The 19,288-nt window shown below is 41.4% G+C and overlaps 1 protein-coding gene across 1 annotated transcript in view; it reads right to left on the reverse strand.

Moving 5' to 3' along the window:
* CHD6 (chromodomain helicase DNA binding protein 6) overlaps positions 1 to 19,288 on the reverse strand; it is a 176,631-nt gene that overhangs the window by 114,562 nt on the left and 42,781 nt on the right. Inside the window, exons 2-3 of the mRNA XM_090286413.1 lie at positions 14,184 to 14,239; positions 7,315 to 7,835 (exon numbers count right to left, since the gene is read on the reverse strand). Of these exons, the coding sequence (XP_090142539.1) occupies positions 7,315 to 7,835; positions 14,184 to 14,216 (554 nt within the window). The 5' untranslated portion in view covers positions 14,217 to 14,239. The remainder of the gene's footprint in view (positions 1 to 7,314; positions 7,836 to 14,183; positions 14,240 to 19,288) is intronic.

The following is a 19,288-nucleotide window of genomic DNA, read 5'->3' on the forward strand; positions in this document are numbered from 1 at the left end:
AAAAACTGCGCTGAGCTGACAAATCAAAACAAATGGGTAATAAGTTAAGGCACAGAAATCTGTGCTTGTATTGGAAAAAACTCAGTTTTCCACCTTCGTGTGTAGGGGAAAAACCCGGTTTTCATTATGTTTCCTTCCTGTGAGTCTCCTGTACCACTCACACAAAACAACTGACTTCTGACACTTCTGGTCACCAAACGTATGGAGGTCTTCCCCACACACAAGTAATTCTCGGACACCAGTATTTAATTCAATTCTGGCACTATCTCTCTACCCAGAGACAGCATCAGATTCCACAAGCTGAGGGATCAATCCCATAAAACACCTGCTCCCACCCCACTTCAAATGCCACTCACAAGCCAAGCTTGTCACCCATGCTTCTGACCCATCAGCTATAAACTACAAATTCCAATGATACCCTCCTTGGGTTCAGTTAGTTTGCAAGAACAGCTCGCAGAACACAGGGAAACATGCTTATCAGTTTGCTAAAGGATAGGATAAAGGATAAGGATGGACAGTCAGGTGGAGATCTTACACAGGGGGAGGTCTAGGAGGGTCCCGAGCACAGGAGCTTCTGCCCCTGTGGAGCTGGGGTGCATCACCCTCCCGGCATATTAATGTGTTCACCAGCCTGAACGCTCTCCCAACGCCCTGCAATTGGGATTTTATGGAGGCTTCATCGCCTAGGCATGATCAATTATTAACTCTGTTTCTAGCTCTTCTCCCCTCTCTGAAGAATGCCGGCGTTGAGTAGGGCTGAAACCAAGCTTCTGATCATGGCTTAGTCTTTGGTGACCAACCCCCATTCAGGAGCCATCCAGAAACCCGCCCAGTGTCATTTCATTAGAACAAAAGATGCTCCTTTATGACTTAGGAAATTACAAGGGTTTATGGAGCCTTGTATAAGGCACAGGGTCAGAACAAGTATCAGAACAAGAGATGCTCCCAGCGTTCTTTTCACTTAAGAATTTACAAGGGTTTCAGGAGCTTAGTGCTGGAACCAGGGACAGAAACCAATACATATATTTCTTATGGTTTCACAGAGCTAATTACACCATTGATTTCTTTTCCACTTTTTGGCTTTTCATTCCTAGCAGATGTTAAATATGAAAACAGAGATATGCTCCATCTTCCCAGTAATCTTTCATCTGTTTCTCAAAGGATAGTCTGGGAACTAGCTACACTAAATATCTGGCCGATTTTTGAACTGCAGGTTCCTGGGGTCCCCCTCAGATTTAATGGGCATCTACTTTCCTAACAAGCTGTCCAGGTGATTCCTCAGGCACAGAAAAGTACAAGAATCAGGGATCCAGGTAGACAGGCCTCCAATTGGACCAGCATGCTAATTAATTTCTTGACTTTCAAGAGAGAATATAAACCATTCTGACATGTGTGGAAATTTCAAAGCTTTTGCTCTACCCTTAACCAACAACATGAACACCAATACTCAAGACCCTAGCTTACAAAAGCAACCTCCAGCTCAGTTCCATGCTCAGCTCTGGATTTAAGAGGGTACAACCTACAGGGCTGTCAACCCACTGCTCAGGTACTCCCCAGACACAGAGTTAAGAGCACCAACCAGATGGCCCCACACACACTGCCAAGGGTCGTCGTTCATGCTCACAGAGTCATGCTTTAATGAAGTGAAGCCAACGGTTACTAAAGGCTACTTCAAGAAAGAGAAACGTGCAATTCATAGGCACATAAAAGCATTTGATCCAAAATCTGTTGTTGAGGACAATATCCATTACATCATGTAATGTTCCTCACCGAGTGAAACTTTTTTCTCAGTCAATAAAAATCTGGCTTCCCTGAGAAATTGGCACGGTGCTTTTCTAATACTAAAGCATTTTCCCAAACCCCATATCATTATTACATGACCCCACATGATCCAACACCTGCCTTCCTTTCTGCCCCCTGCTACAGCATGCATGCCTACATGTGTATAGGTCTGTGCATATGTTTGTATATAGACACACATGTAAATCTGTGTGTACCTTCTTATGCCAGTGGCCTCATCCTCTTTGGGAAAAGGTAAAAAACCATAAACGCAAACAAGCTACGCTAAGTGAATTTCAGAGTCAGGGAAATGATAGAGAGCCCACCTTGGCTTCCTAGAGGAGCTTTCTTAAGTTTAATTCAATAAAGAAATGAACTAAGTTCACACTCCAAGATAATTTGAAAGAAAAGGAAGAGAGGGTAGTTTTTAAAAAAGGCTTCTCCCACTTGGGCATTTTGGTCTTTTATCCCTTAAGTAATGAATGACTATTTATCAGTATTAATAACATTCTTGAAAAGGAAAATGTGCTAGATTTGACCTATCACCTTTGTAAAGGGGAGACATGTTCCATTATCTAGTTGTTGCTTCAAATGCAAAGAGAAACTGCACAGGAAAAAGTTGGAATCACCTTAATCCTTAAGAGAACACTGTGGAGTGTGCAAATGGAAACTGCAGAAGATGGGCCAAATCCTACAAATAAAAAAGCAATTTCTCTGACACTGGACTCTCCCCGTCATCGCCCATTCCTGACCCTCCCTAGCAAGGCTGTGGGTGCCTCTTTAGGCCTTACAGGCAGGTGAGCCTGGAGTGAAATCCTGGCAGTGCAGTTCATTAGCTTCGTGCCTTGGACAAGTTACTTTCAAGGTTTTCATTTTCTTTAATTATAAAACAGAGATGCCACCTATGTTATTTAACTATGGAAGTTATTATATGATATCTTATATGGGTCTTATTTTCAGGAAGAAGAGCTCTATCCATTTGTTCTAAGAAAACAATTAAATTATATATATATATAATGTATGTTAATATATAAATCATGCATTATAATATGTAAATATGTTATATATACATTAAATTTTATATTGTATATCGTCGGCAGCCGTCCGTCTCGAGAGACGATGGTGTAGCTTCTTAAGTGTCTATCTGCACCGCCGAGAATGGTTGTGCAGTCCGACTCGGGAGTGACACGGTATCTGTCTCCTCCCGTGTTGAACTGACATCTTGCGATGACGCTGGAGTGTCCTCTCCAGTGAAGCTGAAGCTACAGAGCCTGGGCAGGGTGATATGGAGGGTCTGCTGTTGCCCATGCAGCAGACCCCCCCTCTCTTCGCAGCTGAAGGATCCAAGGGAAAGATGGAGTCAATACAGCTTGGCTTCAGGTGCGCCGCAGGAGTTGCCGGTGTTGACTACAACGTCAAACCGCCTTAGGGACTCCGGCTCCGGATTTTCTGTCGGGGTTTACTCCCTTAGCCTTTCCCCTGAAGAGGTATGCCGCAAGGCAGCGGAGGTTTTTTGGAATCAGAGTTTTCCTTCTCTGAGTGGGAGAACTAAGTGACAAGGAAATAGCCAACCTAAAAGATTAGGAGACAACCTAACAGATGCAGAATTCAAAACACTGGTGATAAAGATGCTCACAGGCTTGACAGATATGCTTGAGTATATATTGTATATAAATTAAATATATTTATATAAAATAAAATTTATGCCTCCTATGTATCCAATAACCTGACAACCCTCTCTGGTAACCGACCCCCCCAGAGCCATGAAAAATAAAAAGCATGGTGATCCCGACCTCAGGGACTTAACTTCTGCTGAGGAGACAAATGCATACAGGAAAACAGCAGCATATCCGTGAGAGGCAGCCCACCAGAGGGAAGGGAGCAAGACTGGGAATCAGGAGGTCCGAGTTCATGCCACTGGTAGACAAGTCACTGCGCCGTGCGTCTCCATTTCCCTGGCTTCAGTACAGTGGGGTCGGACTGGGTCTCTCTTAGTCTCCCCCAGTGTAGAAGTCTCTGACTGACAGTGCAAAGTGAGGCTCCACGTGCTATGGAAGAGCAGAGCGGGAAGCTGTGGAGGAACTGGGGCTTGCACTGAGAGCTGAAGAACGGAGAGGGCTCGGGATACTGGGAGAAGGACAACGGGCATAATGCCGGGACGAAGAGCAATCTGAAGGAGAAATGACTCATGTACAGAGCTTGATTTAAGTACCTGTTGTCAGAGGCAGGAAGGGAGGGAGAGGTCGGACCCCAAAGGGTTTAAATAGCAGAGAAAGGATTCTGAATTTTGTCCTGGATGTAGTAGGAATAATCAGAAGTTTCCAAGCAGGCATCAACTGTTCAGAGGGCACCCTCACTTCCCGATCCCCATGTTTTCATGAGAAAAATCATGTTTAACTCCCAAGAAGGGAACAATATTGGAAACACATTTCCTGACCTTCTTCAAACTCCTGTCACTTTGATTGGGGACCTAGCAGACTGGCGAGACTGGAAGGAAGAAGGGAGGACACACAGCCCAGCATCCTCTCTGCTCTGGTGGATAAACTCAACTAAGGGAATAACTTACAAAGAAGCCCGATTCTGGCCACAAGTCAATGGAAGTTCTTTAATTCATTTTACCAATAATAAAGCTGATAATTGCATCTCCGTCTCTACTAACTATTTCCCAACTAGTGTGAATGAAGAGAGAACCAGGGTTTGATTTACACCATCAACCACAAATGTAAATAAGAAAACAGCAGTACTTCAGTAAAATCAGCCAGGTGGCAGCTACCAAGATGGACTGAAGGAGGAAAAGGCTAGAAGCCCTTAAATCATTTGTGGAGCAACTACAATAATCCAAGCATTCAGTGAATTATTTCTAACCATTAAGTATTATCCGGGGGCTAATCAAGCACATGCTCACATCAAAACATGTACTTGAGTCAATCTGCAAGAGAATAAATCAAAGAGCTCAAAAAATTGAGACTTAATTACCAACATATATTTTTGTATCAGTTAATGTTATCCTGTCATAACTAAAATTGCTTCTGTTGATCAGTAGGGTCATTAATTAAAGGAACCATAGCAATTTAATAAATATATAAAAGACAAGAAGTAAAAGGCTTGCCAGTCCAGAACCCTATTTGAGCTATTCTGTTATGTTACAAGTCACTCTTACATAGCCCCCAAATCAAACCTCATGGAACCTGCCCACATTTCTAAAGGAATAACTAGCCTATCTGTCTGCACCCACTCAAAGGATGTCTTCTGAATTTCTAAACCTCAAGAAGTTCTGTTCTCTTTTATGTATGTATGTATGCATTTTTATTTATTTTAGAGAGAGGAAAGGAAGGAGAAAGAGAGGAAGCGAGGAAGCGAAACATCAATGTGAGAGAGAGACATCAATCAGTGACTTCTTGTACACCCCTAGATGGGGACCGAACCTGTAACCCAGGCACATGTCCTGCCTGGGAATCGAACCAGTGACCTTTCACTTTGTGGGACAATGCCCAACCAACTGAACCACACCAGTCAGGACAAGAAGTTATGTATTCTAAGTGAGCAGCCCTTGAAAACTGTACCAAGCACCTCTCCAACTCCCTTATATTTTATACAGACTAATCAGATCAAAACCAGTTGCCTTCAGTATTGCTACATATATATTTAACACCCAACCTTGTTTTGGGAAATGTCTCACTGCCCCAAAATGAACTTTGTAATGCCTTTATACTCATCACCTTGTTTCACATTTCACACAAAGTAAATGTGAATTCCTTTTAGATAGAGAAGAAAACTGTAAGCACTAGAGATCAGTGGTTAAAGTGAGCTGAAATATTTATGGCTTTCTATTGTCTTCTTATACACAAACCAAATGCCTTATTAGAGCTGTGAAACTCTCCTCCAATTACCCTAATTCTAAAGCATTATCCTCAAGGATTCCTTTTTGTTTTCTGTAATAAAAATAAATCACATCAGCCCTGGCCGGTGTGGCTCAGTTGGCTGGAGCATCATCCCGTAAACCGAAAGGTGATGGGTTCAATTCCCTGTCAGGGTACATGCCCAGGAAGCAGGTTTGGCTCCCAGGTCAGGGCACATATAAGAGGCAACCAAGAGATGTTTTTCTCCCCCCCTTTCTCCTCCCTCACTTCCCCTCTCTCTAAAATCAATAAGCATGTCCTTGGGTGAGGATAAAAGTAATAAGTCACTCTACTAGCTCATATCTTGAGTCTCCTTCACACATGCTATTACCTGAAGAACCACTGCAGCTTCTGCAAAGTAATCTGAAAGGAAAGTTACTGGCAGAAGACAAACTCAGTCTGCCACCCCCTGCATACATCTGAGATCAGACTATACTCACTGGTTCAAGGAGAAACAGCCCACACATTTCTCATTAGTCAAGATCTTGATTTCACTTCTCTCTCTTGATCTTCTGTAAGGTATTTTAGATCCTACATTCCTAGGATCCCACCCAAGCCTTCATGATAGACAAAAGATGAAATCTCCCACCAGGCAGAAGGGAGTGAGTATGATAAGACAGTCTTGACTTGGATTATGAAATTATCCATCTGGGCCCAAGCAACCGTCCTTCTGAAAATGAACTGCACCAGAGTCCCAGCAGACAACAGCTACAATGCTTTCTCTATTTAAAACTTACTTCCTCTGTGCCTCACCCCATACAGGTCTGATGGCTTCGTTACTTCATGTTCTGTTAGCATTCACATCTCTGTACTTTATATGGGTGCTCTTGGTCTATATTCTGCCTCTGCACTTAAGAGTTTAGAAACTAAAAATTCTCTTAAATATATACAAAGTTATATATTTCTGGTTTTGTACATCCTCAAAATACATTCTGCACAAAAACTGAGAAAGAAACAAAGTGTAAAGCAATACATTTTGTATACAGATCACAAACGTTGAATTCCCTGAGTAAAGACTGCACCTGGATCCTGATAGGATCTACAGCCGGGACCCCAGTTATCACTCACTCTGCACGGAATCTGTATCCATGTCCTCTGACCTCCTTCTACAATTACTGTGGTCTCCTGTGGTCTCATTTACTCACAGTTCCTGAGCAGCTACGGATGTGTCAAGCACTGCGTTAATTACTGAACGAGAGAAAAGACCAGGAACAAAGAGTCATGCACTAGAGAGCTCATAGCCTCGGGAAGCTCGGCAGCGCTTTTCTGTCCAGGATCTGCGCACACCCGTGGCTCTCCCAGGCCACCTGCGCCACTGATTCCCAGGACCATACACCCTCCTCTGCCACTGTACACCCCCTGCTGTTCCAAAACCCGCTGCCCTCCCTGAATCACCCTGTGACATCCCTTCCTTTACACCCTGTGCAGGCCAACACACTTGAATTCTTAACTCAAAAGGAATGGCAAGAAGTTGCAGGGCCAGTACTAGGTTATCCTTCTCTCATTAGGAGGTGAGAAAGCGCTTCATTCTGGCTGAAAGTAGTACAGTTGTGTCCAGGGGCTGGAGTAAGCCCAAAGGCAAACTGCCCTGTGGAGAGAGAGCCAAGCGTTCAGAGCGGGGACGAAAGGGACACACCTGGCCTTCTTGGACTTCGTCCTGGCTGTAGAGTCGGCACCGCTCCTCTTCTCTTTGGCCTCCTTGGCGCCCGAGGCCTCCCGGGGCTTCCGCGCTTTCTTTGCTCCGTCCTTCTGCTTGGGCTCCTTGGGCTCCTTGGCCCTCCTGGGCTCCTTGGCCTTCCTGGGTTCCTTTGGCTCTCTAGGTTCTCGCTTCCTCTTTGGCTTGGGCTCCCTGTCCTTGCTTCCCTTGGCTGCCCCCTCTTGCTCTCCTGGATCCTTTTTCTTCCGTTTCTTCTTCACTCCAGTGCCTCCTCCTCCACTGTCCTCCATCCCATTATGAGATGTCATTTTCCTAGGAAAAAGGGTCTCAGCTTCCTCTTCCGCAGCATACAGTTCCTTCTGGGGCAGACAGTGACTGGCAACATCTTCAATTTTCTCTTCCTGATCAGTGCTGTGCTCAAACAGGGACGGGGATTTGCAGTCAAAATTGACAGAGGCATCAGACATTGGGGAGTGATTCAGAACTTTTAAATGTGACAGCTGTAAAAAAGAGAGAGACAAGAGTATTACTCTTCCCCTGCACACTTCATGAAAAGAGCAGTATTAAGTCTGCAGGCATGGATTTGTTCAACATTTACTGAGTTGCTACTATGTGTTAGTTGCTCCTGGGCTAGACCTTGGGGATATGGTGGCAAACAGGACACACATTATTTGTGTTTCCCCTTGCCCTGGTGAAGGTACACCAAGTTGCTATAATATTATGTAAGAAATTCATATGTAAAAACCTCAAGGATTTTCCATGGTATGTACAGAAATCTGAAACAGCTTTTAAGCTCCATGTCTACAACAGATAACAACAGTTTCCCACAAAAATACCTGTAGATGTCACTAACAGACACAAAACCCTCGGCACAGTGTTCTCACCTAGAATCACATTTATCATGCTAATAAACAGAAGTTCTGTTCAAATGTGTTCACAAATAAAGATGGTATTACTGGGGTGATAAGGTTGCAGGGTGAAACTCAGTAGGTTGATTTCTGTTCCCCAAACATTTGCTCTTACATATTATCAAGCAGATCAACATTCAGCTGGTTTGATTTTCAACAAGAAAATCTGGATCATTCAGAACTACGCCTTTTATTTTTAACTACAAATAGTGTTCTGCTCTATGACCATCCAACTTATTCACCAGACTCAGCACCTTTGGCCACTTGAAAAACCAGCTACCCGTAAAGGAGAAAGCTTTATTGTGATGGATGCCATTAGAAAGAATGTCATCAGTGCTGAAGGCAACCCTAAAAAGGAAGTTTCACAGCTGTTCTCTGAGCACCATCAAATAAAGGTGAAGTCTTCTAAAGTTACTACTTTTAAGGAAACATCCCTTTGGAAGCATAAGTTACAGCTCATACTTGCAGGTCTGGCATGACAAAGGACATCTGTCATTTCATAACTAAGCTAAGGTTGACAATATGATAATAACGTGGATACCAGTTTCACAGAGGAACACACTCTCCTGTAATAACCAAAACAAGTCACTTATTTTGAGTCAGGAATAAAGAAATTAACTTATGCAGAGTCTGGGAGGGTCAAGCAGGTTTCAGAAAGATGGTTACAATGAATTTGGGTGGCTCAGGAACAGCCCCCTATGTGAGTAGCCTGCTCTCCTAACAAGAGGCCTGGCTTGTGCGAAAGGGCAGACACCTGCGCCGGGGGCTCAGGTTCACCACCAGTGTGCTGGTTACCCAGTCCGTGCTCAGACTTCCGGCCGACTCCGCAGCGATGGAGAGTACAAACTTCAGCAGCACATCCCCCCTCTGTTGTTCACGGTTCCCGCCCCTCATCTGATACTCCCAAACATAACACTGAAACTCCCAGGAGAAAAAGGACGAAAGAAAAGGAAGTTTTGGGGGGGACCTTTAGCATAACTAAAGTCCAGCATTATAAACAAGCCCTAAATCCAGAGGAATCTGCTCATTCTGGCAGAACTCACTACTTTAAAAAGAGAAAAACAATTCAGTTTGACTACCTCACTGCTGATTTCAATACTTGAGATGGCTTAGGAAAAGGAGGAGCTAAGTATACTTAAGAGGAATTTAAAATCAAATACAAGAAAATGCTTAAAATGGTAAATTTTGTTATGCATTTTTTATTATTATTTTTTTTTACCACAACAAGAAAAATATACAAGGCAACAAGAAACCCAGCAATGCAGAAACAGGTGCCCGGCTAAAGCCTGAATCCTGTGAGTGCATAACCATCCCCGGTACATTACTAGATTCTGTGCCAGGGACACTTGTAGGAAGTTTTTGCTTAGCATGCAAGAGATACAGATTTGTTTATTAAGGGAGCTTTCAAAAGCAACACATTCTAGACTTCATTCCAACAAGGCAGCTCTCTGTAGTACAAGTAGAGCCCTCTCTTCAACTCATACCTAATGTCACAGTCTCTCTTCTGAAGGGTAGGGCTCTCTAATGAAGCAAGATGGGTGGAGGCAGCTAGATATTCAATTCAAGGGAACCAGCAGTAACAACAGCAGGAGCTAACATTTGTTGGACACATATTATTATGGATTATTATTTAAAGCATGTTTCATGATGTCTCTAATCTTTCAACAATCCTATAAGGTTAGTGCAAGGATGCCATTTTGTATATAGAGAAATGGAAGATTATTGATGTTACATGATGTGCCCAAGGCCATACACTACCAGTAAGTGAGCTTGGACCTGAATCCTCCAGCCAAAAGCTAATGCTCGTATCACTGAGCCTTTTATGTCATCCCAGGGAATCATAATGATGGATGGACCACTGGACGAGCATTATCAGACCTGGTTAGAAGTGTTATGTGTGATGGCATAGACAACCACTTTAGGAAAAGGTCAGATTGTTCTTTGTAAAAGTAAACATACAAGATCTGTCCATAAAGTATCCAGCCATGTACTATGAAAGAGAGACATTTATTGAAGAAGATACAAGATACAAGAAATATTGTACATAGGACAATGACGCCTCAGTCCCCTTCAGACTTAGGACTTTCTTGAGGAAATCTGACCATTGGTAGCAGTTTGAATCAGTGGTTAGCAACTGCAGCATGCTGTTTCTTCTGCTCTGGTAGCAGAAACTGCGAACAAATTTTGTCACAATATCTTTCATGCCAAGATGCTGTGTCAAAATCTCAGACACAGTAGTTTTTGGAATCATCAATCAGTTTCTGCCAGTCACCAATCTTTGTTGATCTCATCCATACACATTCAACATTCTCAGGTGTTCTGCTTGTTGCAGGCCTTCCAGAACGTGGACCACTTTCAACAGATTCTCCACCATCTTTGAAGCATTTGTGCCCCACTTTTATTTGCTCTGCACTCATTGCATCATCCCCGAAAGCCTTCTGAATCATCTGAAGTTTCCATGGAGGAATGTTCAAGCTTAACGCAAAATCTGATGCAGACTCGTTGCTCTACTTGCTCAGTCATCTTGAATGTGACAGCCACACATGCTAACTCAACAGCATCTACTGCCCCCACTGACTAGTACAGTGAAGTCGTCATTGTTCACACATGCGCATTTCAGTCCACTCACCTTGGTTGCCAGGCTACATCAATGTTGCACAAACCATTCTCATTATATTAATATGGCTGGCCTTCCAGGACAGACCTCATATATAACTGATGTCCCAGCAATTCCACTCCCAGGAATGGAGATAATAGTCTAGTCTACTCCTTCATTTTATAGATAAGATCATCAGTTCAGAGAGATAAAGCAATTCGTCAAGGTTACACTCCTAAGGAGTTACAGAGCTAGGACATCCTACAGGGAGAAGGGAAACCCAAGAAATGAAGCACAATTAGTCAGTGATGAAAAGGGAGATTGTTCCCAAAAGGCAGATGTTAGTAATAAAAAATATAAAATTATAATTTGTTGATAACGCATGAGAAATTTTTATTTTTTAATTTTTAAGGCACCTTGCTGGGAGCTTGAAAAAGATATCTGCTGAGGATTTAAAAATATGACAAAAAATATTTCTTCCACGTGCCTCAAAGTAAGTGGGGGGAAAAGGCAAAGAACCTAAATAAAATCTTCATTTTAGCTTCTACCGAGAAGAACATTAAATCACCACATTGAAACTGGTGATTCCGATGTGGCTCCTCATTGAGCCATAGTGGGGTAGAACCAGGAGGAGGAGAGTTCAGTTTCAGGCATCTAAGAATAATAAGTCTGCCTGCAGACCATAACACCTATCATATATCACAAAAAATTATATATTTTGTACTTCTCTCAGTAACAAGCAAGGGGTTGGAATAAAAATCAATATTTTTATATCACAGGTTTCTTCCATTGCTAACACCAGGATGTTATTTTCAGCTGTACTATTATACATCTGTAGTGCTACAGGATTTTCAATAATAACAGTTCACATTTCACTTCTCTAGCTACTTTTTTTCTTGCCTAATGCTACTTGGTCACCTTAGAAATGAAAATAAATGTATGTGTTTGTGTGTGTGTGTGTGTGTGTGTGCGGGTACAGGTGTACTTCTTAAGAAGGTTATTTTTTAATATAGATAAGACTACAGCCAGTGATTCATTTTTAAATGTTTTATTAAAGTCCATTTTTCCTTGCAATACTTCTTTCGGCAGTACAAAGGCAATCTCTAAACTCTTTTGTTCTTGGCAAACTACTTCTGTTATGCTCTTTCTGGTGAATAAGAAGCATGATTATTTATTACTGAGTTATGATTAACTCGTAAAATTTGTCATCTTAGTTTAATTTAGCTTGATAAAATTTCAGACAAGGAAATGATGAATTTTCAAGACAAGAATGTATTTAAATGCCATTTTCTCCAAAGAAGAGGAAAAAAATAAATTAATAATAACGAGGGTTTTTAAAGAGTGGATGTTTTGTTTGCTGCTACTTCTAACATCTTAGAATTGTGGTAAAAGAGGGGACAAAGTTTGATGGTTAATTTTATTGTTATACTGAAAGATTTCCTGCCACTGACATACTGAATGCCAAGTACTTGATGAATTACCTTATTTAATCTTTATCAATACCTTATGAGGCATGTATGACTACTTCCATTTAAGTGATAAAAAATTAGGCTAAACTTGTCCAAAGTTATAAAGCTAAGTGGTAGAGTTAAAGAGTTTCAATCCTGTTCTACTGGAATCAAAGCCCAAGTTCACTCCAGAACACGGGCCTCCACCCTGTCAATGAGCTCTCCACACACACGCTCAGTCCTGAAGTTTGTGGAATGCTTTAATATGACTGTAATTTTCTGTTTTCATGCTCTGCAACTTCTTGTGGTTCGGTCATCAGTACGGCCTATCACCAGTTCTATAGGAAGAGCAGGATCAATTTCTCCTGAAAATGTCTCCACTTAATTAACTTGCTCCTCTTTAACTTTTAAATAAAAACCCTGCCCTGTTCATCAACACTACTGTGAGGTCTAAAATGAAAACCCCTCTAACTGAGGCTACTTAATAGCTGGCTGACAGACGAAAGGTCTTAATATGAACGACTAAAATCTCAAAAGAAAAAAATTTGAATTCATTTTGGGATAATTTTGGCAAAGAATGTTTCTATTAAAATAAAAGTTTACCTGAAGAATGTCTTAAAAATTAAATATGGAGATTGTTTTGAGGATTTGGTGTTCTCTTCAGTAATCTTTTTAACAGCATAATATTCCACTAGGTGGATATGCTATGATTTAAATAGCCCCCTTTTTGATGGACATGTGATTCTTTCCCAGTCTTGCTATTCTAAACAAAGCAGCAATGAAAGCCATAGTATATACAGTTTTGCATACCTAAGTATATCCATAGGATATATGCCAGATAGATGGAACTGCATCCTCTATCAGTGTTTGTTTACCAGCTGATGCTTCTTTAGGGCCAAGACAGGAAGAAATCAGTGTGTAGAAAGTATTTAATCACTACTTTTCCTTTTAAGAACTGGCAGTAGATGAGTCAATTAATTTCCCAAAACAGGTTGTTTGTTCTGGATTCACAAGGACCTATCCACTGGGGACAAACCAGAAAGCAGTCCTTGTAACCAAATCCCTAAGTCCCCTTTATCTAACTGGTCAGTGCTCCCTAGGAGCAGAGTGGAGAGGAAAGTTGGCTGGTCCCACCCAGCATATTTGCACAGGGGGCCAGTTAAGGGCAGGGTTTCGGACCTCTGTAGTTACCCGGTTGTCGTTTGGTTCTACAAAAGGAAAACCAGTTCATTAGAGATAGTCTGTTTCCAAAAGATAGAGGTAGGTACCCTAATCTCACCTCCTGGTGCCACACTGGTTCCTTTGAATATGTAACCACCTAGAGCAGGGAGTACCAACTAAGGGAACAGATCTTGGAGGAAGTGTCAACAGGACAAATGGTTTTATCAACTCCCCTCTCTTTTGTAGAAACTAAGTACCAGTGTTTACATCCTTTCAATTAGTTCACTATTTTCTCCAGGAGGAAACTTCTACAAATCATCATAAATAAAAATTTTACAAGTGAGAATCCTTTTATTCTAACCAAACATCCAAAATGACAAATATATAAACTATAAAGAACTGATCACATTGCTGTTCATAAAAACTTAGAAAGCTGTTTGGGGGTGGGTAGGGAGGATGTTTTCTTTTCCACATAGTTACTTTTGAATAATATTATGATTTATAGTTTGCATTGCATTCATTCCTATATAGAGCTGACCTGCACATAAGTAAAAACCCGTCTTTTAAGTCATTCGGCATGGACCTCTCAGTTACCACATGGAGAATGGAAGACAGAGGCAGCAGGGCCACTACCAGAGGCTAAGAGATGAGCCAAGACTGCCAGCTCTTCTCTTGTAAAAAAGCACCAGTGTATGCTTGGATGCATTCACTTAAAAAGTATGTGAGGTCACTTACCTGCTTCTCTTTCTTCTGTATTTTCATTATCATCTATTGAAGGAAGATACTTATTTCTGTAAAACAAAAAAAAAAGGGCAAAGGTTCTGGTAAAATCCAAAATAAAACATTTTAGATTATCTCAGGATTAACTGTGACACTTGAAAAAAACACAGAATAAGGGATTACTGTGATGAGCAGTCTTCTAGCCCAACCCCAGAGTCCTAGGTATATAGCCCCGATCCTACCTAACCCTTTCCCAAACCCTAATTTATTGCTCCAGATGGGGTAGAGTTAAAAAGATGCTGTCCTTGTAGATGAGTTATAGAAGATGCTGGCATGTTAAACTACAAAGAAAATCAGAAAAGAAACAAAAAATAATGGCATGACTATACTGAGATGAGTGGAGGAGAGGGGATAGAAATAAGCCAAGCCCTCATCTCCTCTGGAAGAAAATCAATAAATGATGGCAGCAAATGATAAGTCGAGAAATACAAATATACACAAAAAAGAGAGCTAAGAGTTATAATTAGTTCTTCTGAAAAAATAAGAGAGGAATTGGTGAGATAGGACAGGTCACTCTTGCATTTCATCATATGCTCTCCTATATTATTTGATGTTTAAAATCATGTGTATATATTACTTGACAATATAAATTCCATTCCAATATTTCATATGACTTTTTAAAAGACTGGACTTAAGACCCCGTTTCCAACTACAATGCCCTTGATGACAATGGCCTTTTTTCTCACAAATGACTTGGGGGCACCATAGCAGGAAGAGCCCAGCAACTGCCTTTAGAGGTCTTAGAAGTGCAGCAGGCATCCCAAGGAACAGAAAGAACCCTAGTCTAGAAAACCGGGAACGTGGGGCTGCATGAATCACTAACTAGTAGTACTGCCTTGGTCTGAAGCTCTCCCTTTCCTCATATACAAGCAATGGGGGGGTCACAGAATCTCAGTTGCTCGTTCTACCCCAGATGTAAACACCACCTCTTATTGATTATTTACTTTGACTTCCTAGACATCCCAGAGAGCTTACAGAACACCACACCTTCGGACAGCCATCACAGAGGCACATAATTAACCTTACGTTCATTATTAATTCTCATATCCAAATTAATATGCCATGTAGGCAATTAAGTAGAACTTTAAAGTGAGATGGTACCACTTTCTCCGTTTGTAGTGTTTAATGCAAACTGAGAAAAATGAAGTATTTGTAATTCCAGTCATTCTTGGGGCCACACCTACAGTTTGTCAGTTCGATGTCTGTCAATTTAGGGTGTTTTTCCTCCAAGAGTCAAAGGCATTTTCTGTAAAAAGGACCCTAAAATGTTGCCAGGATACTGCTACTCGCAAAGTGCAAAGCAGCCAAAGAGGTAATAACAAGTTTCAAACTGGGCACAGACAGAACCTAGACCAAGAGGGAAAGAGGGGAGGGCAAAGAAGAATTTGGAAAAGGGAAAGCAAGTCAGTTAATGATGCTTCTAAGAATCACTGTGAGGATTAGCAACTGGTGGAACAATTATTCACCTCAAGAAAACTATAAATACCAGAGAAATGATAAGTGCTAAAAATCAGGGCAGTTAAATGAATTTTACCCCCAATCTTCACTATAGTAGAGTGAGTTCTAGGTAAAATATGTCAGTACAAGTTTATCTCTTTATTTCTCAACTTTAAATTGTCAGACTCCGGAAAACCAACACTCTCAACAGTTACAAACTGTCACAAATTCTGAAATAAAGAAAGTTTGAAAAAGAAATCCAGCTAATAAAAAGGGACATATATTATCAATAATCAGACATATGTACTCAAATAAAATTCTGCCCAACAAAAGGAAATCAATCATTCAAAAATTAAAGAAAAATTCCAAACCAATCCTAATAAAAATGTACCTTTTAATGTATAAAAGAACAAGTATAACGCAGTACAGACATCAAAAACACAATTTCGGTGAAGCACCACAAACTAGCATGCAAATAAGCAGGGCCACTGCCAGGGATATGGGGAACCAGGTCCAATTTATCGCTGCCAATGGCAGTTTTGATTCCCTCAAGATTTCTGAAGAGCACGCAGGCCACGTGACACAGATCTGTAAATGGCTGCAGTCCCCTTCTCTGCCAATTCCGCAAGTCGGGAGGAAATAAACGTGGGCCTGAGAGGGCGCTCAGGGAGGAGGTGGGGGTGTGAAAACGCCTTACCAGCAGAGCTTGGACACTGGAGAGGTCACACGGGCCCACCACTCCTTGGGCCTGTGTCATCAGAGGGCCTGAGAAGATCGGAGAAGGCAGATAAACAGACTGAAAAGACTGGGAAAGAGGTGGGGCTGACTCAAGTATGTCTTGAATTTGATTACTCAGCAAAGAGAGGAGGCCTGGAGGAAAAGAGATGGGTAAAGACGAGTATCTTCCCCCCAATTTGTTCACCTGCACCTTCAGCGATACTGATGCTGCATAGATAACCCCGTCCTGCACTCTGCGTGCGTGTGTGTGTGTGACTGTGTGTGTGAATTCCGAGGGAGTGGGAGTGATGCTGCCATAAGAATAACTGCTCTAGTTCACTGAAAGCAATCTTTGGCAAACCTCATGTTATGGTTGCAAAATCATTTATAGCACCAGATGGACTGTCACACACACCAGCATGCTGCCACTCCACAGGATAACAGATGTCATCAACATCAATAGGTGTTGAATACGCACTTACTGACTTTTATTTCCCCAAATAGTACCTAATAATTTACAAAGCACTTTCTCTTAAATTACCCTTTTTTTAACCTCTTTTATGGTGCACATTTAAAAAATAAAAAACTACGCAATCTTTTTGTAAGGCTAAATTTTATATAACAGGAGTGGATGAATAGCTGCAGCCTAAAGCATATGCTTCTGAACAACACTGGAAATGGTTTTATAGCCTCTGTTGCTGCATCGTCATTGCTCAAAAGTTGTGATTAAATCCTTTTGGCTCAATAAAGAAAAAATTAAACAGTAATTTCAACATCCCACAACTTAATTAGAAACATCATACAGGCATATTCTGAAATTCCTGTGTGGGCAAACCAAGAAATTTGTCAGCAAGGGAAAAATGTGTGTAACTTCTAGATTATATGAAAACTGGGAGGACTCCTGCTCGCCTCGTCACTGCATTTCAGTGCTTATGTATGAATGCAGCATTTAATCACCTTCACAAGAAGATAAGCTAATAATGTGAAAAGAAAACAATACAAAATTCCCATTTCTTCTTACTCCTGCCCACCTAATAATGATACTTTCATTAAGAAAAATGGGTGCCAGGTTTCAAATAGAACATTTTGAAAGTTATTTTTATTACTAGCTCCCTCCATTTCAAAAATTCTGCAACAGAGTGTGTGCCATTTCAATTCCTCGGTGCTGTTATGGACACTTAAAAATAATAAAATATCAGGTACAGACTACTCCACCACTCATCCCCAGAAACGTTCATCTACTGTACCTTGAGAATTCTGCCACCCTAACAATGCCTGCTCAGTCCAAGGGGTCTATTTCACAGTAAATGTGTCTATGCACACACAGAGAAGTGCACACAACACAGCAGACTGCCACCACAGTCCTTTATATTCAGAGAAACAGCAGAGGACACATCTGAAGGGAGGAAGAATGGGGACCTTTGCTGTTAACAGGCCCCCATCCCTTCCACTCTGTCAGGCCCTTTGGGACAAAACATATGTGGCAAGCAACTGTAAAAATCATATACACCTCAAATTTTCCTCAATGAACATTTTAATACTCTATTTATGCCCACCCTCAACCTCAATGATGGTTCCTAAGAACTACTCTAACATCAGTAGGCAAAAATAAGGCAATCCCATGATGTTACAGGGTGGGGATATCAGAAAGGAATAAGAAAGGGACATGGGGAATAATATCTCATTAGGGAAGAGTTACTTTAGAAGGCACGCCACCTTCCTTAAACCCCTTTCCAAGCATTTCTTACCAAGACTCTTGACAGACATTCTTGACGACAAAGAGGGTGCAATGGGCAAGATATCTTTCAAATGATCGCTTCTCCATCACCTTTCACAACCTGGACAAATCTGTCTATGTCTTTTGCTAGGTTTGGAACATTCTATAAGAGGATAACAGCAAGGGTTCAAAATGTCAAAAATCAGAGTGTAGCCCACCCCGGGTAGCTCAGTTGGTTAGAGAGCTGTCCTGATATGCCAAGGTCGTGAGTTCGATCCCTCGTCAGGGCACATACAAGAATGAATCAACAAATGCATCAGTAAGTGGAACAACAAATATATATTCATTCTCTCTCTAATAATTAACTAATTAATTAACTTAAAGTCAGAGTGTAAATCCAGGTTCTAATAATCATTAGGCAGGTAAAACCTCTTCCAGACTTTTCCCCCTTCACCTGCAAAATGGTGACAACAGCTACCTCATAGGGTTTTAGAATTAAAAGGGGTGAGAATCTATAGTGTCTGTCACATGGTGAATGAACATTAGCAGTGCCTGTCCTTACGAGCTTCCCTCCAATGTCAGAGGCAGGTGGCCCTCTCTCCTGGGAACAACTAGCTGGGATCCATCCTCTCCCACTTCCCAGCCACCGCAGACCCTGGATCACTTTGCAGTTAGTTTTTCTTAATTTCATTCAGGTCTCTCCTCAAATGCCACCTTATCAGTGATACCTTCCCTAGCTATCCTATAGAAATGCACCTCTTCCCTTCCCCGCCCCCATCCCCAACCCTACTATCTTTTACCCTTAATTTAGTTGCTACCTGACATATTACATCTAGCTGATTATAAATTCATGGGCTGTGAGACACATGACTGTTACATGTTGTTTATTCATGCTGTGCTCCCAGAGTCTGGAACAGCCCTGGGCTCATCACAGGTCCTCAGTAAACATCTATTGAATGGAAAAATCACTTCCTCTCCTTAAGGCAGCAGTTTTCAACCTGTGGGTCGTGACCCCTTTGGGGGTCGAATGACCTTTTCACAGGGGTTGCCTAAGACTATCGGAAAACACATATATAATTATATTGTTTTTGTGATTAATCACTATGCTTTAATTATGTTCAATTTGTAACAATGAAAATACATCCTGTATATCAGATATTTACATTATGATTCATAACAGTAGCAAAAT

This window comes from Furipterus horrens, unplaced genomic scaffold, assembly GCF_987537825.1.
Source record: "Furipterus horrens unplaced genomic scaffold, mFurHor1.1.pri manual_scaffold_8, whole genome shotgun sequence".
Classification (NCBI taxonomy): Eukaryota; Metazoa; Chordata; class Mammalia; order Chiroptera; family Furipteridae; genus Furipterus; species Furipterus horrens.